Source organism: Martes martes, assembly GCF_963455335.1.
Source record: "Martes martes genome assembly, chromosome: 7".
Taxonomy (NCBI): domain Eukaryota; kingdom Metazoa; phylum Chordata; class Mammalia; order Carnivora; family Mustelidae; genus Martes; species Martes martes.
The window spans coordinates 59,691,257-59,717,097 of record NC_137894.1 but is presented as its reverse complement, the minus strand read 5'-3'; the positions used below and the strand labels follow the sequence as shown (position 1 = coordinate 59,717,097).

The 25,841-nt window shown below is 56.8% G+C and overlaps 1 protein-coding gene across 2 annotated transcripts; it reads right to left on the bottom strand.

Moving 5' to 3' along the window:
• Positions 1-1,347: 1,347 nt before the first annotated feature.
• On the bottom strand, positions 1,348-24,740 carry BAHD1 (bromo adjacent homology domain containing 1). Of its 2 annotated transcripts, none has more exons than XM_080809492.1 (7): positions 24,571-24,740; positions 8,683-10,125; positions 6,512-6,894; positions 5,412-5,571; positions 4,941-5,017; positions 4,082-4,182; positions 1,348-3,632 (listed from the first exon to the last, which is right to left on the bottom strand). In XM_080809492.1, exons 2-7 carry the CDS (start codon positions 10,109-10,111, stop codon positions 3,443-3,445), a joined length of 2,340 nt encoding a protein of 779 aa, XP_080665618.1. In that variant the 5' UTR covers positions 10,112-10,125; positions 24,571-24,740; the 3' UTR covers positions 1,348-3,442. The 2 variants fall into 2 exon arrangements, with proteins under 2 accessions (XP_080665618.1, XP_080665619.1); XM_080809493.1 differs by having other exon boundaries at positions 4,082-4,173.
• Positions 24,741-25,841: the final 1,101 nt, after the last annotated feature.

Here is a 25,841-nt window from a genome sequence, read left to right as displayed (position 1 = left end):
CTATGGGCCTTTACCACTGCAGGGCTGAGGAAATCGAGAGGCTCAGGGAAGCTGAGAGTCTATATGGGTCAGTCTGATTTTAAAACCTACGTTCCTAATCTCGATCCTTCAGAGATTAATGGACCACAAGCATGGAATTGTTGGGAGGAAGCAGCTAATCCCAGGTTATAGTACTAAAAGGGCTGAATGGAACAGGAGTAGAAGATGCCAGAAGCTTTGAGTTTGGTAGGAGAATGGAGGTACGACTGATCAGATGAATTCAGAAGCCTGAGGAGTCCTAGGGGGTGAGATGAAGCTAGAGGGCTCACAGACAGCTCCTGGTCCCTAGTGACACAAGAGCACGCAGGGCGAGTGCAGAGAAGGAATAGGAAGCCTGGTGGCTTTCCAGCTTCGCAGTGGGCACCCCACATCTCACTGCCCAATTGCTGGGGTCAATCTCAGGAAGCACCATCCGCTGATTAAGTTCGCCTCAGGGTCAGCCTTCCCTGAACTGCTCCTCCCTTCCAGTAGCATTGAATGGAGATTTCTGGTGTTGGGATTACTTTCCATCAGAAATCGGTTAAAACAATGTTGTTTATGCTGGAAGAGGGGGGAAAAAGAAAAAAACCTTTTTTAAATGTTTTGATGATTTGGCCAATATGTGCTTACTCCTCCGACGAATCTTCTGTGTTAGTAGGAACAGCAAAGTTAGGAGTACAGAACAGCCGCTTCGTTTGGGGGAGTCTGTAAAACGATAGGATGCCATCCACCTTGTGGGACTCTTGCAGGCAGCACACTGATGGCAGTGCTGTGGTATGTCTGTGGCAGAGTCAGAGTCTGTGCCCCTAATACCCTCTATCAAAACACACCTGCCCGATGTCCTTACCAGCATGGGGGGGGGCAGCTATGCTCTGTCCCCGAGGAACTACCATGACCACAAAGCTTGCCCCACACTGAGTATGATCAACACTGATGCTGGGCTGAACCAAGGGCCAGGCAGTCATAAAGCCTGGGCCTGTGATGTGACCTTCATTCCCCAATGACATGACCCCTGGTGATGAGGTGCTATCTTCACCCTGTACCCACCTGGGGACCTGTTTTGGGGTCACTGGCCAGGGGAAGTCTGGCAACCCAAGCATTTCACACTGTCCAGGTAGGTAGCTCTGGCCACTGTGATCCCAAGAGGTCAAACCCAAGTTCTCATTCCCTCAGTCTCCTTTCCCCCTTCTTTCCTGTCCTTTTTTGTTTATTGGCCTTAGCCCCTGCACAGCAAGGGCCAAGAGGGGCCCCCCAAAATAAATAGTGAGCCCCTCTGCACACATACCCCCACACCCCCCAACAAAGATGACAGGACACAGAGGAAACGATCCTTTTCTAAATCAATACAATTTTTCAAATTTATTTTTTTCTTAAAGAAGTACTTCTAATCTCTGTCAAAAGGGAGGTGAGGAAAGGTCCCCCCCTCCCTTGTAAACACTGAAATACAGATCTGAGAAACCAGGGTCGACACACACAAAAAGTGCATTTTACAAAATATCAACTAAAATATATTTTACATGAATTATGCTTCCATTGAAATTCTACCAGCTGCATTTTCAGGTTCGAAAAAATATTTCCACATCTAAGAGATTCCAAAAGCATTTTAAGTTCTGGGCAGCAGACCCTGCCTCCGGGGTAGGAGGGGCCTTGATCTCCTCTCCTGTTGAGTGAGGCTGGGCTCCTTGGCAGCAAGGGCCCAGCACCCTGGGAATGAGCAGGTTCCCAGGCTGGCTCTCCAGAGCCCCCCACAGCCACTCTCTGCCAACCTCTTTCACTGCCCCATGCCTTCCTCTGAACAGCTTATTCAATACAAGGGCACCCTAGTCCCTTCCCAGGGTCTGGGATTGGGCTTTCCATGTGTAAATTCACCTCAGAAGCCTCTAGGCCTCCCCCAAGCCCAGTGACCAATCGGGAGGAGCCTGTCTTCTCAGGGATAGCACAGGGCCTGGGGTTGCTGGGAGGGCCCTCAGGATTTGCTTCTACCTCCCTCTCCAGACCCAACCTGACTGTCCTCACCCAGTGTCACCTGCTTAGCTGGAGCTGGGTCTGTGCCTGCCTTTTCCTAGGGAAAAAGAAGGAACAGCTGCCCCCCTTGGCTCCTGCCCCCAGGGGTGTGCCCTGGGGAAGTGCTAACAGCAGGGCCCAGACCACTCTGTGCTCCTCTCCTCCTCCCCACCATGTTCTTCTTTGGTACAAATAGGATAGAACCAGACTGCTCCAGCCCCCTCACAGAGAGCCCCCCAGGGGAGGTAGGAGGGGCCAGGGCCTAGTCCTGGTAAGGACAACAGGGAGTCCAGCCTCCTAACCTACCCTGGGGAACAGCGTGAGGTGAGAACAGGGCCCTTGGGCAACAGGAACAAACTGAAAATGCAGGTCCTTAGCTCCTAGAGTGAGTGGCCGCAGCTCAGCAGGTCTGTGGACTGATACAGTGTTGATTCTCGCAGGGATGTAAATTAGTGCAATCTACAAAAGACTAGGGTAAGGGGTGGCAGGGCAGGGGAGCCACAGCACTCCTTTGGTTTGATTCCAGGTGGGTGTGGCTTGAAGAGTCATGTATGAAGTTCTGCAAGAGGTTTCCTAGAACCTCCAAGTGTAAGGCAAGAGGAAAAGTCTTCAATAAATCAGGTAGCAATTTTCCTTGCCCCCTGCCCCCTAACCCCCTCCCAGCTCCCTTCTGCCCTCCCAGACGCGACAAACCCCATGTTGACCAGTTAGCGTCTGGGAAGCCAGACCTGTTGGATGGCCCTCACCAGGAGGCAGACAGGAAGCTGACGCCCACAAGTGGGCCACACCCATGACTATGCAGCACTAGGTCACTTGTCCCAGCACTGTGGGGTACTGCAGGGGCAAAGGAGGAAGCCAGGGACAGGCCCCAAGTCTACAAAGAGAAAGTCTACGCTCTGGAACCCAGACTCTGGCTCTCTATGCCTCAAAGGAAGGAGGTCGGAGCTGTGCTAGAATCTGGGAGAGCCTGGTCCCAGGCCAATGGGGAAGCAGCGGGTCACAGTGGGTGAGGTAAAGCTGGCTCCCACTCCCCCCTCCAAGGGCCCAGGGGAGGCTAAAGAAGAGCCTTATTGGGCCTTATTCCTGAAGGACTCTCCCCTCCCCCTGGGAGAGGCCCCCCTCAGGCCTGGCCCAGCCTCGGGAAAGACTGCTTCTTCAAGTCTCCTCCACCCAGGCAACCAGAGAGAGGTACCTGGGGTCAAGCTGAGGGCTGTGATGCTTTCCTTCTACCCTGGCCTCCCCTTCCCTCCCGAGGGGCCCAGTACCCACAGGGGTCCCTGCCCTCCCCCCCAACCCAAGAGAACCACAGGCCAGCAACTTCCAGCCCCCGTGGCCCCTTAACCAAGTGCTGTGCTTCAAGCAGTGCCCCCTTCCCCGAGCCCCCCTGCCCGTGGGCAGCCCCAGTGTGGGCCCAAGGAGGCTACTGAGGGTTCTTGAGGATGCGACCATGGCGGAAGTCATAGACGTGGCGGCAAAGAAAGACCAGCTCGGGGTCCGTGTCCTCGGGCACTGTGCGGTGTGGTGGGGTAGAGTAGTCTGCAGAGGGGGGCACCAGTGCTGTCTTTCGGCTGGGGAGGCCCTCGCCTCGGCGCTTGGCCATGGCACAGAATCTGCAGTGACACACGCCATTTGCTGGGTTTAGTGTGGCCACCTCTGAAGGAAGATCAACCCCTTCCCCACCCTGCCCAGGGAGCTGTGGCCTCGCCTCCATCCCTGTCCCCCGGCGCTCCGGCCTCTCTGCCGACCATTGCCTGTCCACCTTCTTGGGCACTGGGGGGAGCACATCTGCTGGGACCTCCCTCCCAACACCTGCCAATTCTCGACGCTTCTCTGCGGACAGTTCCGTAACCACCCCCAAATGCCGCCCCCAACGCTCTGCCTCAGAGAAGGAACAATCTTTCTCTCTTCTATAAACATCAGACGGTAGAAGGCTGTGAGGCAGAACATTCTGGGAGGTCAGGCCCTGTGAAGGAGTCCTCCTGGGGCTCTCAGGCAGGCCCCTAAACAGCCCTGGGGAGTCTAAGGGAGAGGCTAGCCCAAGGGCCAGGGCAGCACCTACCTGCAGTACTCGGCAAAGGTCAGAACGTAGCATTTCTCCTCAATGCAGGCCACGCTGTTCTGGTCCTGATGTCTTGATGCAAAGACTTCATTCTGCAAAGGCTCAAGGAGAGAGAGGGGGACATTGGTACCAGGGTTGGAAGCACGTGAACGCCAGAAGCAAGGCCAACATTAACTCTTCTGTTGGGCCTCCTGACCTGAGATAACTCCAGCTAGTGCCCAGAAGGCCAGGAAGCAGCCCCCAGATTTCGGCCTCCCTGCTCCTCACCTAGTGTCTACCAGGTCCCATGAGACTCAGGAACAGCCTGCTCCAGCAAAACCCATCTCCCTACCTCCATGTCATCAGCCTCCTGACCTCCACCCCTGGCTCAGGGGAGGAGAAGGGAAGTGGTACTCATCTCCCCCATGAAACGACAAGTCCAGCAAGGGCAAAGAAGCACAAAGGAGCCTTGGCTGGGGGCCAAGTGACCATACCCGCTGGCACTACCTCTCCTCACACGCTGCCCAGGAGAGTGCCCAGGGTGTTCTAAGCCTTTTCTCTCCTCCCTCTCATGCCCCGGCCAGCAGCAAAAGGGACTAGGTGTATAGCTCCACCTCCCCTTTCCTGGTGCCACAAGGACACAGCCACTTGCGCCCATTCTGACATGCCCTTGGGGGGTCTCCCTCCCTGCTCCCTCTCTCAAGGGAAAGGCTACCATTCCTTTGAAATGTAAAGTGGGGCAGTGCTGGGAAAACAGGCTAAAACCCAGGCGACAATGACTTGACTGCCCATGGAGGCCTCCCCACACCATGTTCTTTGGTGCCACAACTTCTCCCTCTGCCACCTCTGCCCTCCCTGCCGTACTCGCCGGGCAACTCACCTCGTGCATGCTGGGACTGCGGCCTCCCTGTAAGTGCTCTGGTCTGTAATACCACAAGAGGCTCATCATCAGTTCTCCTAGGGGGACAGAAGAAGCAGTCAGGGCTTGAGCTGGTGACCTCAGAGTCACTCAGACAGGCAGGCAGGCCGGCAACCTGCCCAGGTTCGACGTCTGGGACAATCCTACAGGCTCCAGCCACCCAGATCCCCCACCTTGGGCCAAGCCTGGTGGATCAGGGGCCTGGAGTGCTGTCAGGCATGGTGGCAGAAGGGGTTGGGGAGGCACGGACAGGTGAGGTGGGGGGACAGATGCCCAGGTCCTGGTGGGTGGAAAGGTTAAAGAGCTGATCCGACCCAAGCTACAAGGCCATCTGCAGCCCTCCGAACAGCAGATATCGGTTGAGTGGAAGGCAGCCTCCGTGCCAAGAACATGAGGAGATGAGTGCCAGGTGAGACTCCAGGCAGGGGGTACCTGATTCAGGGTTCTCCCAGAGGGCAGAGATCTTGGCCACATAAGGTGTGGACGTCTTCCGTGGGCCTGACTTAAGGAGGACAGTGTCCCGGACTCGGATCGTCTCTCCATGCCGCTCCACCGCCTGGTAGCTCTTTCGGATGGCTGGTTCTGGTTCATCCTGAGCAACAACCAAGGACACAAACGGGCTCATGAGGAGTGGAGGAAGGAGGGGGTGAGAGGAAGACATTCTCTGTGTGCTTTCCTCCGGGCAAACCACTGAGGATGGGAAGCGACAAAAGCAGTTTGCATAGTGGCCTCTTCTCCCTAAGCCTGGCTTTCAGGGGCAGGATGGGGTGGGAGCTCCCCATGGTTGGAGAAAGGATAAAAAATAGGAACAGGCATGGGAAAGTGGCCTAAAGCTTCTGGGGCTGCGCTGTGACCACCATACCCCAGCAGCCAGTTCTCTCGCTCCAAGCCCCAGCACTGAGAAGGTCCTCAAACTTCCTATTGGGGCGGTTTGGTTTTGACCCTTAAACCACCACTGTGAAGTAGTGCGGCCCTGAGTAAATGACTTAATCCACTGCTATACCTGTTTCCTTGCCTACAAAATGAGGACAGAAACACGGGATACGCACCTCACAGGGTGGTGGTGAGGATGAGAGCGCCTTAGCTCCATCCAGTTTAGTCGATCGATACTCTTTTCATCAACCCTCATGCTCCTAGATCACTTTTTCTCTATCTCAACTTTACCTCTACGTACACTTATCCAAAAAGCCCCTGGGAGAGTCCTTCATTTTATAATCCAGGACAGAAGAGGCCGCACGCATGATCAAGGATGAGAGGCGAAGACACTTGAGATGGCTTCTCTGAGAGTCAGTGACAGAGACGGAGACCAGCAGCCGATCCTGACTGTGTACCCCCTCACCTCCCCAAGACAGGTGATCCCAGATCAGCCAGGGCTGGGGAAGCAGGCTGGGCCGGCATGATCAGCTCCCACAGTGTAAGTCAGCTAGAGTCCCTTGTCACCTCTCAGGAGAGGCCAAAGCCAAGGGTTCCTGAGATCCTCTCCTAGTAGGTCCTATGTCCCCCTGCCACATTTCTTCTCACTTGGCACTTACCAAGACATAGACAGCCTTCTCACATGCAGCCCCAACAGGCACCCAGCCATTCGTGCGGCGGCGGCGGCGGCGGCGTGGGCGTGGGCGCTGGACCCGTGGCTGCTTGGGGTGGCTGGGCCTGCAGGCGGCCTTGCTTCTCGCCGTGTGCCTACAGCTGGAGCCTGTGCGCAGACCGGACTTGGAGCCACTAGGAGGCTTGGCGCTCTGAGGGCATGCACGGGCTACTGTCTGGGGCTCCGAGGTTGGTGTCTGAAGGTGGGGGACGGGCTCTGCTGCAGGTGGCACGCTGGGGACAGGGCATCCCAGGAGGGGGTGGGCAGGTGAGGCAGGGTGGCCGGCTTCCAGGAGGGGAAATTCCAGCTGGCCTAGGGACCTGCAGCCTTCTGGGAAAAAAGGAGAGGGAGGTGAAGACAGGGAGGGATGAGTAGTAACCCCACTGGTGCCCCCGCTTTCAGAGCCTGCTCCTGTCTCCATTCTGAGCATGAAGCCAGGGGTCGCTGGGGTGGCAAGTGGAGTCAGGGGCCTTGAGGTGGACTATCAGAGTGACTGGCCAAGGGTGTTTCTTGCCCCTGGAGGCTGGCCCAAGGCCATCTCCATCTTCCCCACTGGCCTGAAAGAAGGGGGGCAATGGGAACAGTGTCTCTAGCTCTGACTTATTCTTTAAGGCTCCCACAGAGCTTAGGAGCAGGGGAGCTGGCGTCAGCCCAGGATATGAACCCCAGACCTGCCACTCACTGGCTGTGTGACCTCAGGTAAGTCACACTACCTCTCCGTGCCCTGCAACAGAAGGAGGGGTGGTAGCTATCATACAGGGGATCCTGGGTGTTTCTCTTATCAATGTATTAACTTATTTCATCCTCACATCAATGCTACAAGCTAAGTACCATGACCCATTCTATAAATTAAGGAAACTGAGACACAGAGCAGTTCCTGGCTTGTCCCACAGTCACGTGTCTAAGGAAGTAGGGGAGAACATTTCACTCCAGGCAGTCTGGCTCAAGGATCTGTACTCAATTACTTGCCATGTGGCCTCCCATATGTAAAGCGCTCTGAACAATACCCAGCACATGGTGCTTCCTGGGGTTCCAGGGCAAGGGGACAGGATCCTGGGTCCCACGGATTAGGTGTCTAGATGTGGGAAAGTGGTACAAAAAAAAGAAGGCAAAGCCCAAGCAGCAGCCTGATCTCATTTCTTAGAGCTCTAACTCACGCCAAAACCTGAAACAACCAGTCTGGCCAGAGTCAACTGGTCTATAAAGTTGTTTTATAGACCCCTACAAGAAGGGGTGTGGGGTGGTGGCAGGGAGAGCCCTGCCACTTCATCAGCAGCAGGGCAGACCTGCCAGACAGGATGACTCTGGTCACCTCATTTCCACCCAGGAGCCAGGGACAGAGGCTGGAGAGGCATGTGAGGACACCCCTGCCAGTCTGGGGGAAGAGAGCCCTGTGGGGGGTGTCTCAGCAGCTGCACCACGAGCCTCTCAGGTGTCTAGGCCTCACTAGGAAGGTAGACACCAAAGCCAAGGGCCCTGTTAGCATCCTGCCTGGGCCAGGGGACTCTGCCTATCTGCTCCTGGAGGGTGCCCGCTCTTGTTAGCCCCTGGCAAGGTGGGGCTATGTCTGGGTCCCACCTCTCCTTCAAGGCCTGTCTGGCCAGGGCGAAGGAGTCCTACTGCAGCTGGCACGGGGCCTGGCACCCACCAACCTTCCCATGAACACTGAGCTAGGCCAGCAGGCAGATGGAATGGGCTCCTGCAAAGCAGAATTCTAGCCCTCCTTGAAGGAGGCAGAAGGATCCAGGAATGACTTGGCAAAAGCCCTATTTTCAACATCCAACTTGCTACTCAAGAGTAGACGAATGGGTGTCCCAACGGGGAGGGATGGGTGGCTCTCCCTGCCCCTTCCCCTGCCACGATGCTAGTACCTAAGCGCCATGCCAAAAAATCTCACAGACAGTGGGGACAAAACAGAGCTAAGAGCTAAGGGACATGGGCCCCTTTTCTGGGACTACCCCAGTCTGGGGTGTGAAACTGGGGGAGTCATCCCTTCCTAAAGCCCCCTACTTCCCACGCAGTAGCTAGACCTCAAGGAGCCCCACCCCACTCCGTGGCCCACCCTGTTGGGACTCTGCATCTAAGTCCCTGGGACATCCCACAGCCAGGAAGGCTTACCTGCTGGAAAAGGCATTTTGTACGGACAGCCACCACAGGTAGTGCCAATATGGGTAAGAGATGGCGGCAACACTTCACAGATGCTGTAGCCACTCACTCCAGTGTCCTCGCTAGAGCAGTAGCGAGAGCCCCAGGGAGGGTGCTGGAAAGGGGTGCCAGCAGGCACTGAGCTTGGTGCCAAGAGGAGCCCCTCGTTAGGCGCAGCCACTGGGGACAACTTGCCCTCGGGAAGCATGGGGCAGGGGGAGTAGCCTCCACACTGCAGCCCGTCTTGGCTGCAGTACAGGTAGAAGCTGCCTAGTGAGCTGAGCTCGGGCCGGCCGCACAGCCCGCTGTAGTGGGCAGGGTTGCCGGGCAGTGGCAGGGGGGACAGCTGAGGTGCAGGGAAGGAAGGCTGGTGCAGTTCCTGCTTGGGGGCAGGCGACTCCTCGCCTGGGCGCCCAGGCTCTGGCTTCAAGGCTGCCTGCCCACCCATCAGCAGCGGCAGGTGGGGGCGCAGCCCCAAGGGGCTCTCCAGAGCCTGGCTCAAGGGCCGGTAAGGCGGCTGGCTGGCTGGCCCACGAGGGGTGGCAGACGGCCACGGCTCCTCAGGGTGCCTCTGCCAGCCAAGTGGGCCTACAGCCTCCCCAGAGCCAGGGCCCTGCCGGGTCTTGGGATAGTTCTTGCTGTTGACCTTATTAGCCCACTTTGGCCTGGGAGCCCTCAACGCTGGTGGCTCTGCGGCACGCCCATCTACTTCTGGATGGGCACGAGGTGGCCTCAAGGGCAGCTCCCGCTCCTGGCTCAGCTTCAGGAAGGCAGCCGCATTCAGGCTGGCCAGTCTCTTGGGCGCCGGGTCACCATCTCGACGGGCACCCTCATCTGGCGCTGGCTCTGGGGACAGGTCCCGACTTCCTCCTCCAAGGTCCCCGAGCCGGGGCCGCTTCTTGGAGGAGGCCCAGCCCCCAGCGGCCCGGTCCTTGTCCCGGCTGCGGTGAGAGTCACCCCCTCGGCTGCGACGGGTGCCTGCCAGGCTGCCGGCATCCTCCCGCTCCAGCAGCAGGTTGTTGAGGGCCTCTGCATTGAGGGAGGCCAGGCGCCTCTTGCGGGGCTGGGTGAGGCCGGTGTCCTCACTAGATGGGGCTGGGCTCGGGGGCTTGGGCAGGTCCGGGGGCAGCTCGTCGGCCTCATCGGCGCTCCGTGGACCAGCCACATTCTCCAAGCGGGTCAGCAGCACTTTGCAGGCCTTGGGCTTCTCAGGAACCAGCGGGCGCTTGCGCAGCGGGTAGTTCTTGCGGCGCCCCGTGAGGTGCCCTGGGCTCTCAGGCACACCTGCCTCCACGCTCTCTGCCCCCTGCTCCGTGCTGCTGCCTTCCATCTGCAGGGGCTCCCGGCGGCCAGTGGGGCCCGAACTCAGCATGGGAAGGGACTTCCTCCGTGTGTGTGTCATGGAGTACTCCCAATCTGCAGGGCAGAAGGCGGGCAATGAGACGAGCCCATCCTGAGCTGCCCGGCCTGCCTTCTCTGCAGCAGCCCGTCCAGTGTCACCCCCCAACCGCCCGCTTCAGTAACTCCAGCCTACCCTCACCCCATCCATCTACAGCCTGGATTTTCCCAAGACCTCTCTTCCAGAGTGCAAAGGTCCAGTGGGGTCAGGCTACCAACAGCTGTGCATGGGCTAGCTGCCCCACTCTTCTTTTAGCCTAGGGTCCTTCTTTGAACTAAGCCCTTCAAGGGCCTATGGAAGGATGCAGACCCTGGGGTCAGAAGACAGAAGGCGCTGGGGGCAAAGTGCTCAGTTCTCACTACCTGTCCTTCTCCCGCTAGATACTTATCACAGGTCAGGAAGAGGCTCTGAAGACACCAGGCCAGGATGAGGCTGGGGTGATGCGAGCCCATCTGTTCCTTTGACAACATTACCAACCCTTCCCCCATCTTGGGGCTTCTGAGATTGGCCACAGGAAGATAACGACAGGGATAGCGAGGAACTAAGGTGAGGAACCCGCCTGGTTGGCTGCAGAGGAAAGCAAAGTCCAGCCTGTGGGGACACCCTGCCTGGCACATACAGCAGGGCAGCCATAACCTGGGCCTTGCTGGAAAAACCCCTGAACGGAAAGGCCTGGCTTTGAGGAGTGGACCAGGGAGGTCTCAGCCAGCCCCAGGGTCCAGCCCCACCTTGATTCAGACGCTGGGGAAGGGCAGCACAAATAGTGCCCGGGCCTAGAGAAGGGATGCCTATAAGGCGAGGACCAGCATTCCTGGGTAGGAACACATACAAGACCGCCACCAGCCTCTAGTAGGGAAATAAAAGCATCAAAGAGAAGAACTAACTGGAGACAAACCGATAAACCAGCCCAGGGCTGCCTTGCTATCCTGTCCTACTTCTCAGGTCTCCCTCCTGGTAGGCAAGATGCCAGGCAGAGAAGAGGACTGGGGTGAGGGCGGGGGGAGGCTGTGGGGATGCATGGCAGGAAGCCCAAAACACTGGGCAGAAAATGCCCATGACCAGGCAGCATCCCCTAACTTTGCTCAGCAAATACCCCGCAACATACCTGGGGCAACCTGGGCCCCGTCCTGAATGAGAGGCCAGAGCTGGGCTGTATCCTGGAAGCCGGCATGGCCAAGGCAATGCAGAACTGGCGGGGGTGGGGGTGGGGGGGGGTGGAGGCGTCAGTGTCAGTGGTCAGAGCCGACTGAGCTGTTCACTCCCTACCTACTCCCCAATCCAAAGCAAGGTGCTGCCAAATAAGGTGCCAGACAAGGCTCAGCCCTCCCAGGCACCCGGCAACCCCCTTCCCACCCAGCAGGCCCAGGCTTTCCAGTACAATTTCCCCACTGCTATTGTTATTCATACTCCCTCTCCCCAAGAGGCTGGGAGCAGTCCCTGCTGGGCCAGGATTTAACCCTGAAAGCCCCAAGCCTGAGGGCTCCCAGGGATTCCTGAGCCCTTCCCCGCGAGCTCCTGTGGCCTTGGGCCAATGGCTGGGGTCACTGGGTACCTTCTCTCCCCACACACACTGTACTAGTTGAGAAAGAGTGCTCGGAAAACCAGGCTGAGAGCATCGTGGGTGTCAGGCTCAGAAAGGAGTCGGAAAACTGGAAAAGGGAGGCACTGTGCCAGGCAATGCTCTGGCCACGTGCAGGGCCCTGCCACTGCCCAGAGACCAGGCTGGGGCAAGACAGTGGCAGAGGGGGCAAACCCATTCCTCCCCTGAAGCACAGACAGAGAGCTCCTAAAAAATCCCAGGTGTCTGCTAGGCTCCCTAAGTGCCCCCCCACTTCCATGCAGGGTGGCCCCCCATCCCTGTTTGCTCAGCAGGCTTATTAGCAATGCCTCCTTTCACTCTGAAAAGCATCCTAGCTGTTTATAATCCACAGGCCCTTTTCGCAAACAAGGGGCACCCCTGTGCTGGAGGAGGAGCCCCAACAAGAAGCATATCTGTATTTCCTAGGAAAGCCTAGGCCCAGCCCTTCCCCACCCCCAAAGGGCCCGGGGACAAGAGGATTCGGGAACAGGCCGCACAGCTGAGCAAGAGCTGAGCAAGAGCCGCACAGCTGAGCAAGAGCTGAAGCCCCTCAACAGGCCCCAAGTTACCAGAGGAGTCAGACTAGGAATGGCTGGGGGCCAAGGCTGAGGTCACCTGGGCTTGTGGCCTTTAAGGACCCTGACACCAAGTACAGAGCAAGGAGGAGCCAGATGGGAAAGACAGTGAGCTCAGGGAGGTGCCTGCAAGCCTGGGAAGCAAAAGAGCTCTTAGAGAGGGGACTGGCCTGTCCCACTGCCCCCCCCCCCCAGTTTGCTAGTGGACCAGCTGCAAGGGAGGACTCTGGGATACTGGCCCCACCCCCCCAGCCTCCCCCTCTCAACATGCAAAAGGTCTCAGCGGGGAGAGGCTGGGAGAGGAGCCTGTCCCCAGACCTTGGGGATGTGTTCTCCTCAGTGTCTTACTCTTTCAGCTCCCCAGTCCCTCAGGGACACCCACTGTCCCCGGATCCCAGGAAGCCTCTAAATCACAGGGTGCATGTCACCTTTCCAAATCAAGCCTGAGAGCCTCCACCGAATCCCTTTGTCACCAGCAAAAGAACTCCTGGCTTTCACGTGGTGCCTAAGGCCAGCAGCGTCACTCACCGTCCTGAGGAGAGGATGGGGACTCAGCTGCCGGCCTCCCGCACCCCAATCTGAGGAGAGCAAGTGTGAGTCATGCTCTGAAGCCAGGCTTATGAGAACTTCAGCTGCAGTTTTTCCCTGGGGTGGGGCTGGGCAGAGGGGGCTCCCAGACTGCCAGGCCCCTCTAACCTGCAGGGCTGGCCCAGCCCCACAGGGGAAGAAAACCCTGGGAAAGCAGGAGGCATGGTTCCCATTCCAGCTCTGCCAATCCTCCTGCTGCCCTGTCCCAACACGAGCCCAACCAGGAACTTCCTACCACTGCCAAGAGAGAAGGGGGTGTGGGATCCTTCTCTGGGGAAGCCCTATCCTGCCAGGCATGGGGAGTCTGGGTACCCCAAAGAGAAGGTTCCAAAAACGGACTCCCCGGGGCCTATGACTACTCTCTTAGACTGTGTCAAGCTATCCTGCACTGAAGAAAACCAGTCTGACTGTCCCCAGCTCCGATGAGCACAGAGCCAGCTGCCATGAAGGACAGTGACCGGCCAGTGTCCTCTGTGCCAAAGACTCAGCAAACCACAGGCTGAATCCCAAATCACAAGTGTACCCTAAAGATGGCAAAGAGGCCATCACAGGCGCAGGCACTGTGGGAATGCAATTGAGGGGGAGAGCAAGCCCAACATGCCCAGCTGAAGCGTCACTATCCTGCATCCCACGTCTGTCCAGGGCTAGCAGGAGTCCTCCCCACAGGAGCAGAAAGGGAGGAAGGACTTGCCTTTTGCCCTCAACCTGCAACAGCATCAGGCACCACATCCACTCCCACTCCCACAGGCAGAGTACACCCAAGAGGCTGTGGGCAAGGGAGGGTCAAAGGCCTGCAGGCACCGTTGAAGGGAATACAAGTGGGTCAAGCCCAGATGCTCCTGTAAGCAGGGGCTGCCCTGCGGCAGGAAGAGGTTGGCTACTGCTCTCTCTCTACCCCGTATTTACTCAGCTCTAGACTGTATACCCACCTGCATTCTTAGTGGTTCAGGACCCAGGGCTCTGCTCCACTACCCTTCCTGAAACCTCGATTACCCACTGCACTTCAAATTCTGCATTTCCAGCTTTTTGGTTTATTTTCCATAGGAGGACAGTATGGGGAGGGAGGGAGTCCTAGGCAAAGGCAGACCAGGTGGTCATCTGGGTGAGGGTCAGGAAGGTCCCTGACCCAAGCCACCTCCCTCCAATGATACCCAAAGTCACACAACTGATACTGAGTTAAGCACTGCCTTCCTTTGCACGCTCTCTTGGTGTAACTTCCCCCAAAGGGATAAGAGATTTTCATGAGCACTGGGTTTCTTCAACCTCCTATCAGAGAAGAAACGCAGCAAGAGCACAAGGCAGGCTCCTGTTCATTTAAATGTAGCTAGTGCTACTACATGGAGAAACAGGTGAAGCTGCTGAAACGTCTTATGCTAAAGGCAGGTTCAGTCACGGCTGGCCTCTCTTGAATCCCCCCATTGCTGGTAAACTGGAAAGCAGCAAACCTTCGAGGGAGGCAGTCCCGGGTTTGCATGCCAGCTCTGCCCTGCTAAACAACTTACTTAGCTTCCCTGAACTTCAGATTCCTCATCTCAAATGGATACATCAGAAGGACCTTCTGGTGGTGAGGATGACACGAGTCTCTGGGCGGCGGGCCAGCATACGCCCCCACCTGGCCTTCCGGACCCACAGACAGAGGAGGGCAATCTGCCCTTGGCTTGGCCCCGGGGGTTCCCCACATCAGGGCCTGGAGCTGTGTGGGCTGTGACAAACCTGAAAACCCAGCCTGCACCTGAACTCTGCTCAACTTCTAGTCTACCAAAGACACCCAAGTGTCAACCCTGGGAATGGATGGAGACACTGGGGGGACTCGTGGGGGGCTCTGTTTACAACACAAGTGGACAGGGGCAGAAACTATACCCCACCAAACCCCAACCAACTGCTCCATGCCTCCGGGAAACACTCAACTGGATGGTGAAAGGCCCAGGAGATGGGCTCAGGAGGCGTGAGTTCCCCAGCTCCCGCCATCAGACTGCTGTTTCAGCATGAACATCCACAGAGAGCAGAAGCACCCACAGAGAGCAGAAGCACCCGAGCCCCCAGGGGGCTGCCCTCAAAGAGAAAGCAGTGGTCTTGGCCACCAGCCTCACCTCCCCAGCTGTGGGCACCCAATTCACTCCGCAGTCAGGCTGGGGTCCTACAACACTTGTGCAGGAAGCACCCACCCACCAGAGGGAACTGGCCCAACCTGTCTGGAAACAGCTTGTTTTATAGACTGCCTTCAGGTCATCTGAGGAGCTGGGCCCTCCCTTAGTAGCACTCAGCCTATTCACAGCCCATCAGACCACCTACTCCTCACACTTCACACCAGAGGCTCCCAGGAGCCCAGAGAGGTAGCAGCAGCCCAGCAGCAAAGGTCACCCTCCTCCCCTGCATTTGGTACCTCCACCAACCCAGCCCAGCCCCCAGCCCCCATCTTGGCTGTTTCTATGTGCTGTGACCATCCCAGCAGGAGGGATCCCCACAGATCCGCCCCACATCTGTACCCAAGTACCCAGGACCCCCACTTACTTCTGGCTTCAGACACAAAGCCAGACAGCCTGCCTCTTGTTACTGTAAAGGAACACAAATCTCAGTGGGGAGGTAGGGGAGTTCGGAGTCAAACTACAAAGGGACCTCCAATTTTATCTGAGAATTGCAATTAAGTACAGGAATATAGTTAACAGTAGTAGAGCTGAAGGAATCTCCTCGCTAGAAATTGCCAGCGCCCTGGTTGCAGGGTGAGCCCTTCCTTCAGGTAGGGGCTGACAGTGAAAGAGGCAGTGTACCACTAGGACCCGGAAGTCAACAGACACACGTGGACCACCAAACGGGGACACTGGGCAGAGAGCACCATATTTCAGTCACACCTCGGTGCTCTGCTTTAAGAAACCCTGACCTGGCAAATCAGAAGGTCATCACACGCGATGCAAAAGTGTGGTTTTTTAGAGGGTTTCCTTAAAGGCACAGGTACCCACTCAAGGCGATGTGCCTGCCCCAGCCTCTTCCCAGGCCATGCCCCCCCCCCACACAAGGTGGTCCCAAATTTGCAGGTGGCCAGTCCAGCTAAGCCGAGCCCCTACTGCTCATTCCCAGGCACACGGCATCTCTTGGGACCTTCCTTCCTCACTTAGCCAATGCCGGCCAGCCTCTCACTGGGGCTCCACAGAACTTATGTGAGACCCACTGCGGCCAGAAGCCACTCCGTGCTGCTGTTAACCCTGAGTGGGGCTGGTTAACAGCCTGAGCTTCCCTGAGCGCTGGTATCCTTGTCTACACAGCAAAGCCATCAGGAGGATCAAGTTAAATGAGAAGTGTGCCCAGCAGAATGCCTGGGATACACCAGGTGCTCCTACCAGCTTATTCCTTTCCCCTGTATGTCAAGTGTTCGGCCACATGCAGAAGAAAAACACCAAAGAGACGAAGAAATTGGGGCTTGGACTGGTAGGAAAAAAAGAGGACAAGACAGTGTGACAAGGACTGTAACAGGGTGCATGGGGCTTGGAGTGGGGAGCTCTGGCTCACAGCGACTTCATGGAGGGCAAATCGGAGCTGGGCCTGCTTCCTGCCAGGCGTAGTGAGGGAACAGGAGCCTGAGAACTTTGCTTCAGAAATGTCTGGATGTAGGAAGCAGCAACAGACCAAAGCTGAAGTCTCGAGGCAGGAGACAAATGCAACTGTTCCCAGACTCACCTTTAGGAGCTCCCTGTAGGATTCCTCCAGTCTGGGGGACAAGAGAATCCCAGGCTAAGGCTCCCTCACATGTTCCCACACAGACCCCAGAGTGGCCAGGCTCGGCCAGGAGCGCAGCTGCTCCTGGAGCAGGACCTGTTTGCTCTGGGCCATGAACAGTGGGGGAGAAATCAAATAGGAATGGAGACAGGGCCCCCCAGAGCTCACCAACAGGCCCTCTGCAAAACCAACAGGAAATGTCACGCTACTGATACACAATTCTTCAACAAATACACAACTAGAGCTCACCAACCCGCTCTGGGCACCTGCCCAGGAGAGCAAAGGATATGTGTTGGTTCAACCACCAGGACACTCCAGGAACCAACAACTTAGATTGCTAAGATGGTCTGCCAAGCCTGGAAGTGCTGTCTCTCGTCCTGAACAGAAGAAATGGGCTGGCCAGGCCAAGCTGGGGGCTCTGCCCTCAGACTCTCCAGTGGGGTGCTCAGCCTCAAAGAACAAGACCCAAGACAGGGCCTTCCCAAGACAGGGCCTTCCCAACGTTCCACCAGCACGGTGAGAACCATGAGGCCAGCCCTACTAGACCCAACACGAATACCTCACAGGTAACTAATTAAGTAAGTGATTAGTGACACCCTCATTAGGATCCAAGCCCCATGGGGACAGGCGGGCTCTGCCTGTCTTAGCACTAAATCTCACCTCCAGAGCTTAATAAGAGCTCGTCGAATGAACTGAGATCTGGCTGCCCACCTGCTCCACCCCATTCAACACTTCTATTCTAGACTGATGGCATCACTTGGAAACTCTGACCGCCCCCCCAAAAAAAAACTCTCCCCCATTCCCTGGAGTAGGGAGTGCTGTGCCTCTTTAGTGTGATCAACAGTTCAATAGGGCTACTTCAGGGAAATCTCTATTTACATAGCACCACCCTCTTCCACTACCATCCTCTTCCTTCTCTCCCCCAGCTTGCCCAGCTCTATCTCAGGAAGATACTCCTCTCGTTCCACTTCTTACTCCAAAGCACTAAGCAGGTGAGGGCGGTACTAGAGGCACACTTATATCAAGACAAAGAACGTCACAGACATTCAGGTGAACTCAGCAGCAGAGAACCAGCATTATCAGGCCTCAAATCTCCTAAGTGTGCAGAGTAGAGAATTGATTCACTGCCGAAGCTTCTAGTCTAACAGGATGGCTAATGTTTGTCAAGCGCTCACTACTTGCCCAGCACCACCCTAAACATGTAACGTTCACTCTCATTTATCCTCACAATTGCCTCACGAGGGGGTTGCTACCATCTCATCCAAACGAGGAGAAAACAGGTACAGAGGGGTAAAAGAATTTGCCCACACTCCCCGGGTATGGACAGTGGTGGCGGGACACCGGGGGCGGGGCACCTGGTGTCCATCCCAGAGCCGACACCCCTGCTGCAACCCAGGACAGCTCACTGACCAACATTCGAGATAAACCTGCACAGTCAATTTCACATTTTCTGTGTTGTTTTAATTGCTGGTATTAACACCTTAGTCATTTTCCCTGACTTTTCACCACAAAGGAACCAAAGATGTACTGCAGTGAAATGGCAGCGGCCGGCCGGCCAGGGAACATCCACATACTTTTACAGACTTGTTTCTACAGCAAAGTCTGCTCAAAGTCCCCAGTCAACTCTGGGAAGAAATCCATTTCATATCATAGGAAGGGGAAAAGGGCTTCGAAAAGATGTTGCCTTCATTTTACAATAAATCCAGAAGAGAGGGCTCCACACATCCCCCATACATCTCATCACATCTCCTGAACCAGATGCAATCTCCCTCCAGCCCAAACTGCAACGCGGACTTAAGTCTGGTCATCGCACGTGGACCGAACAGCCATCTTAATAGTCAAAGATGTATTAATTGTCCCATGGCTAGCTCTCTTTGCACTGATAAATCTAAGTCCTTCCAATTTTTTCTGAAGATCATGTTTTATAGTCATTTAATCCACTTTATAATTCCTCTCTGTTCTGTGGAATCTGCGTGAACCCCTCTCCAGGCATGTGGCAGGAGGGCCTGCCAGCTCTGATTTAGTAGGAATGGGAATCCATCTTCCCTTCTGGCATCCCTGTCAGGGTATCCTGGCATCAAACAGCACCCTAACACCTTTCCCATGATTTCTACAAAGATCCTCTCAACGCTAATAATTCACCTCTAAACCACCCAGCCAGATGAGAATGTGATTAACAAACTGAATTGCCCTCCCTTCCCCGTCCCATTTTAGACAGGGAGGCTCAAGGTCGGGGCGGGGGGGGGGGGGGGACAAGGGTGGGCCACCCCTCTCCTCTGCAGGCAGGAAACTGAAAGAGCCACATTGGGGGTCGGGGTGGGGAGGAGCGTCAAACCGTCAAACTGGGGCCAGAGATGGAAAAGAAGGAGCAGCAGCCAACACCACTCCCGGTGAGGTCCTCGGGTCCCAAAAGGCAGAAGCATACCCTACCTCCTCAATCAAGGGTGGGCGGGGGTGTCAAAGCACCTTGCCCCCCACCCCGAAAAGAAACGGATTTGAGGAAAAAAAGATGTAGACACCAAATTCCGGCCTGGCACTGATCCCATTAACTAAGAGAAGTCACTTATCATTTCTCCCATTCAGGTAACTCGGTCACAGGGCCTCGGAAAAAAATTCCCATTTCAAATCTCAGGAAGGCTCAGAGACAAACCCATTCGTTTATTCCTGGTGGATCAGGCCTGCAGAGGCTCTCAAGGACACTGTTTTTTGTTTTTTTTGTAGGATGCTGAGTCAGGTGAATACCTAACCATCCTCTGCAGGTGTCTCCCACCGGGAAAAACGGAATCTGGATGAAAAATCTTTCCTGGGACACAATACAAAGTCCTGGACATGACTTTGCCCTGAGGCGGGCTCAGCAAACCCTCAGTCCTCTGGTCCTGAGCGGCTCCAGCACATCGCCTCGGGCAGGGCACCAATTCCACCACTGGAAGCCCAGGGCCGGCGGCCACTGCTTAGCTGAGCAAAGCCAAGGGAGAGACTGGAGCTCAGTGGAGCTGAGGGGGCCTGTCCAGCCAGCCGTCTGGCCCAGAGCAGGCCTCTGAGGCTGCCGCCGCCAGGGCTCTTCCTCCTCCTCCCTGTTAGCAGGTTTACTGCTCATTAGTGGTAGTACCAGGAGGTGGGCAGGGGAAACATAAAGGAGCTGAAATTCAAACCGGCCCATTTTATTCCGGTGAGGTGCCTCCCATAAAACCAGGCAGGATTTCATCCACCAAGATCTCCCTGGCCCCCTGACCTGGGGAGGTCGAAGCAACCCAGAGTGTGAGGCACTGCAGAATCTCAGGGCCTAGGCCATCAGGAGCCTCGGGTTCTCATCTTCACGTACTCTTGAATACTCTCTGTATTTTCTGTCTTTCAAAGTTAACAGGCATTCTAGCCATGAGCTGGCCCATTGGGTCAAGGCCACGGACCCATAGAGCAGGAGCGCTGGGGCACCCCTCGGTGTCCAACCGAGCACTCTCCTTATCCCTCCGAAGTCTCCTGCACAATGGCAAGTTCACAAAGGAAGTGAGCCTTGCCAGACTGAGCTAGCAAATTCCCATAAATACTTGGGCCAGGGTAGTACTGCTTATGTAAAATGCTTCCCCATTGAGAGATGCTGCTTTATTTACATTCTTCGCAACCCATTCATAAAAAGGAGGCTCTTTAATGTTGGGGCTGTTCATATAATGCTCCATAAACCCAGCAGTTTCGGCTGGCAGCCTCAGTTCAACACAGGCTACTTCTCAACTCCAGAGACTTTTTCCCTTAAGATTTTTTTTTTCCTTTCATGACTCACCTTGCGACAGGGCACTGAGGCCAGATGTTGCCGGAGCAAGGCCAAAAGGAGTAAGGACAGATAAAATGAAAACACACAAGTCCTCCCGAATGCTGGGATAGAGAGGTGGGAAGAGACGAAAATCAATAAAATGAAAATCCCCATACGACTTCAATATGAAATAGGTATGTTGGGAGGTTGAATTCCTTCCAGGTTTACTGAAACTTCCTTTATGGATGTCAAAACCATCCCCAACTTATACCTCTACCCAGCAGAGAGAAGGTACGGAAGGAATTTTTTTTAACCCCAAAAGAAAAGAAAGCTGAGGGCTCACTGTGGTCTTTAATTCGCATTGCGGATAAAGTCATTTTCTCTGCTTCCTCACAGACGTGTTCCAGGGACTGCTGGATTGAAAAAGGACACTACTGGCTCAGGGTAATGAAACTCAGGCAGACCCCAGAAAGAGAGGAAGGACTGCGTTCAAAGACCCACAGCCAAACAGCCTGAGCAGCTGAGGAGAGAGCCCGGGAGATGCATTCTGAGGTAGCCTGTCTCCTGCCACAGGAGAAGCAAGGAGGAGAGAAGTAGTAGGGATTTTTTTTTAATTGACGGGAGCGGTCTGCATTGCCATGGCAACTGTGAGGGGTGGCCTTCCCGCTTGGAAGGGAAATGCTGGCCCATTAATCATCAAACTGGGGCACAAAAGGGAGGTTTGGGGGAAAGGGGATGGATGCAGAATTTATTTTTTCACTGTCTAGACTCAAACCAGTCACCAGCTCTTGTTCCCATTTCCCCATGGTCCAAGGTTTGATGGTAAACAAGAACGGAAGTTCCAAGAAAGCTGGGATCAGAGCTTTCCCTTCGATGGGATGGGTCCAGTATGGGGCTGATCATGCCTCCGATGTCAGTGATAAACACCTCTTCCCATGCCAGTCCCAAAAGTCCTGTCCAGCGGCCGGACCCAGGAATCTTTTTCTTTTCTGTTCTCAAAACTGTATTCTCCCTCATTTACACCCAGGATTGAGAAGAGATAAAACATATGGATTCATTTAGCATGGACAACAAGGAAAATTGCATAAGAGCAGCAAAGCCGGGTGGAGAGAAGGCCTGGTGGGATAGGAGGAAAACAGGATTACAGCTCTTTTCCAATTCACGTCTATATGGTGTCATGTGAGCAATCCACAGGACAGAACTCTCCACCAGCCGGAGTATCAGAAACAACAGCTAAGTTTCAATTGTTCCCCAAGCGAAAGCATCCCAAACATGCCCTATGTGCCTTTGACAGAAAAGGTTGGAAACCACCAAGGACTCCATACTGAGCATTTCTTTGGAAGAAGGGAAGGTTTCCCCTGTTCCGAATCAACTAAGTAGCCAACTGCATTATTTCATTCAACATAACAGCATGCAGAGCAGTATACCAGAAATCCCGTAATATTCTCTCTCTCCCTCTCTCTCTCTCACACACACACACCGCTTTAACACTTATACTATCCCTTCTTTAAGAAACTATCAACCTACAAAACCACTTGAGAAAATACCATGTTATAAAACCCAGGGTCACAATCTCAAAGGCAAGCAATGCTAGCCTGGAGGGGCCTGAATGACAGCAAAACAAAGATGAGTAGGGTTCAGGAGGAGAGAAAGGCAAGAGGCTCCTCACTGGGGATAACTAGAGAAAGCAGAAGCAGCAATGATGCGGGGAGATCACTGCACCAGGCCAGGAGAGAGCTGAGGGGATCCTTCTAGGGTCAGGCTGCAGGAAAAGAAGAACCACTGGAAGTGTGTGGACAGGGGAATGGCATGGGAGAAGGAGTGCTCTGGGAAGAATCGTCTAGCAGCTGTGTACAGACTGATCAGAAGGGCCAGAGGAAGCAGGAGGAAAAAGGCGGCCAGGCCACGACAACACAGGCCGGCCATGGGGACAGCAGAGCAACAGAAAGGAAAGGAAGGAAGGAGATACGAAAAACAGAGAAACTCTTCACTGGAGCAAACTCTCCAGAGCAAACCGTCCTGAACACCTGACCGGACTGACAGGTAAGAGCCTGTCAAAGAGGGAAACACTGTTCGGCAATTGCCTTTTATATTCTAGTGGCCAGACCAGGTCACCCCCTTCTGACTGCCACCAAAAGAAATCACATGCTGTGTAGCCCTAAAGGAGACAAGGTCTTGAAATTCTTCATCGTTCTCCGAATCTTAGACATACAATTAAATCCTCCCAGAACAAACGTGAATCTCCTGCATAAGATAACACCTCCCTTTCCCACAAGCCTCAACTCCACCCAGGCTGGGTTCTAGACCCTTCTGGAGGAGGGGTTCGGAGGGCGGCTGTGAATTAATTCCATGTCCACACTAAGCAGGAGTGACATGCAACATTCCCCTGATGGGATTACAGCTCCTAACCCAACAGCTACCTGAGGTGGGACCTGAACCCAGAATCTCAGCAAAAGTGGACAATCAGAACAGCTTCAATCTCCCTGTCTTTGTGGTCCCAACTCTTCACAGAGGTATACGATCCCATGAGGAGCCCCGAGTTCTGGGTGAGTTTTCACAAGTGGAAAACAGCATCCAGCTTAGAAATGATCACTGGTGGGGATACAGGCACTCAAGAGCTTAAGCCACTGGTTCCCAAGTGTCCTCTAGCCAGCCAAGGACAGTGGTATCCCTCCAAGACAGGATATGTGCTGGGCCCTTTTCTCCTTTTTTCAGAAGACATGGGAGTGGAGAGGCTGGTGGGATAGTCTCTCAGGTGGCACAAAGGAGAAAGACTGGAAACCTTTTCATTTAATCATTAAATTCCAGCTTCTCATTACCCTTTGTGGGTACCTTCTTGGCTAAAGAAAAGTGCTGAAAACAGTTGTGGATGGGTTGCTGCAGCACATTTGGGGGCTATCTCCTAGTCTCCAATCCAACTGGTCTTCTACCTTTTTAAGACTGTCGACAATGGGCGACTAGATGTCCCAGGTGGGACTAAACCTCTCCTCATGGGCAGACTCTGCTTGCTGAAACCCCTCATTCCTAGCAGGCTCTAGAGTGGCTCACCAAAGTGTCGCCTAACCCGGTCGCCACCGGCCAGGCCCACTGTGTGCACAACCCCACTTCTGGCTCTCCGCTCCAGCCGGGTCGACCCCACTCTTCCCAGAACCGGGAGGTGATCTGTGGCTGGAGCGGTGAGCCACTGTCGCAGCTTCTCCCGGCGGGCACCCTGGCCCCCCGCAATCCCTGGGGCAGAGTCCGGCCCTGTCGCCCGCCCCTCGGGGTGGGTGGCTCGGACCTGCTCCCCTCCCCGACGCCACCACCTGCGCCCGCTCAGGCGCCGCCTTTGTCCGGCGCTTCACCGCGAAGCGGGCCCCTCGGGCCCGACCTGACCTAGCCCCCGGCCCCGGAGAAGAGGCGGAGAGGCGGGCTGGGCCAGACCAGGCCGGGCCGCGAGCATGGGGTCCCGCTGTCACTTGGAGGCGGTCTGACAACTTCGATTCCCCCCGCCCCACCTCGGACTCGGCCGCCGCTCCGCACGGTCTCCGCCGGGCCTCCCGCGGCCCACACTCGCTTCTCGAACCGGTTCCCTTCCGTCTTCGGCGCCTCCCTTCCTTCCAGCCCAATAGGGTCGGGTCTACACTACCCCCGGCTCCGGTGTGGCCCCCAGCCTCAGCCCCCCACCCAGCAATAACCGGTCAGCTCCCAGCGCAGGAGGGCGCCCCCCACCCTGAGCGGGCGATCCCTCGGCGCCGCCCCCGGCCGCGGCCCCTTGCCTCTGGGACCGCGATGGGGGGGAGGGGGCGCGGTGTGGGGGGGGGGGCGGGGGCCTTGCCGCCCGCGCACTCGGAGGCGAGCCCGCTCCACCGCGGCGAGGAAACGACCGGCGTCCTCCCGCCCTCCGCGGCCCGGGACGCCCGCGCCGCCGCCGCCCGGCCAAGCTGCCACCCTGCGGCCGCCACCCACCCCGCCCCCAGCCTGAGAGGCGGGCGGCCCCCGGGGGCTGTCACCTCGAGGCGCGCTGCGCTCCCCGATGGCGGGACCGCGGCGCCGGACCCGGAGGGAGGGAGACGGCGCGAGCAAGCAAGCGGCCGCACCTGCTTCGCGTCGTCCGTCCGTCCGTCCCTTCCCGGGCTGGCGGGGGCGGCGGCGCGGCGCGCTCGGTGGGGCGCGCTGACGGGCGGCCGGTTCTCTCCCCTCCACTCGTCTACCTCCCTTGCTTGCTCCCTCTCGCCTGTTCGTGCCTTTACCCCCACCTCCTCGACCCCGGCCCCTAGCTCACCCGGACAGCGGCGCGGACGGCGCGGCTCTGGGCGCCCGCAGGCCCCGGCCGGGCTGGAATCCGGCGGCTGGAACCCCCCGGGGGCGCTCAATTCCCGGGCTCCACGCTGCTGCGTCAGCGCCTCCTCCTGGGGGCCGGGGCCGGGCGGGCGGAGCGGGGGCCGCGGCCGGGCGGGGCCGTCGGGGGGGCGGGAGCGCCTGGCCGGGGCGGGCGGACCGCGGGGGCCGGACGGGCGGGGCAGGCAGCCGGACGGGCGGGCGGCGGGGGCCGGGCTCCGGGATCCGCTACGCCGCTCGCGGTTCCCCCACAAACTCCCCGAGAGCGGAGCCTCCGCCGCCCTCCTTCCTGCTTCCTCGTCCCCAGCCAATCAGCAGCGCGCCCCTCGGCCAGCTCCGCCAATCAGCCGCCCCGCCCTGCGCTGGCCCCGCCAGCCAATCCGGCCCTCGGCTCCCCCTCCCGGTCTCCGACCAATCAGAACCGTGGGTCGGTCGTCCCAACGCAGGGGGCAGCACGAGGCGGCCGGGGGAGGCGGTGCGGGGAGTGGTGGGGCCTGGGGGGAGGGGTACGGTGCCAAGGGTGGTGGCGGGGGGTGGTTTTCTTTGCCGGCTTCTTGGATTTTCTCTTCGGCTACAGAGCCGGAGCCGGTATCCCATGGTGACCCGACCCTGGAGCCCCAATCCCCCAGCTGCTACCCCACCCCCCGAGAAATCTCATCTCGCCCCCGCCCTGACCATCACCCCTCTACATCCCCTTTCCCCCCTTCTCCTCCTTAGCCCCCACTGTAGAAAACTGCGGGCCGAGAAACACCCCACCCTCGCCAGCGGCTGCTGCCCCCAGGGCAAAGCCTCGGGAAGACCAGCCGAAAAATCAAGCGAGAACAACCCCCCTTTCCTGCAGAAAGGGCCCCAGACTCCAGCGAAAGGGCCCCGACTGCTGAAAAGCCCCTCCCGCCCTTGCCTCATCTTTCCGACTTCCCTGCCTGCCACGTCTCCTTTCCTTTCAAGCAAGGTCGGTCCTAGCTCGGTAACCCCTCACCCGCATCTCTTTTTCCTCTTTCTCCTCTTCACCTACCGCCCCCCACTCCAGCTCCTAATTCACCTTTCTCAGAAGCAGTGTATGGAACCCTCATCCGTTCCCAGCTGACAGCAGAGCCTGGTCTGTGAGTCCTTGACACCCACACACCCTCTTCCACCACCGCGGGCAACATCTGAGCTCTCCGGGGGAGGGGGGAGGGGGCGGGCAGCCTGACAGCCCCGGCTGGACTCCCTCCC

What these genes read in the sequence shown, in the direction of transcription:
- BAHD1 (XM_080809492.1), bottom strand. Translation starts at nt 10,111, where the DNA reads ATGACACACACACGGAGGAAGTCCCTTCCCATGCTGAGTTCGGGCCCC. An exon ending in CTGGGAGAACCCTGAATCAG is followed by an intron (nt 5,018 to 5,411) that starts GTACCCCCTGCC and finishes CTGTCCCCCTAG; the next exon opens with GAGAACTGATGATGAGCCTC. An exon ending in ACCTTTGCCGAGTACTGCAG is followed by an intron (nt 3,633 to 4,081) that starts GTAGGTGCTGCC and finishes GTGTCACTGCAG; the next exon opens with ATTCTGTGCCATGGCCAAGC.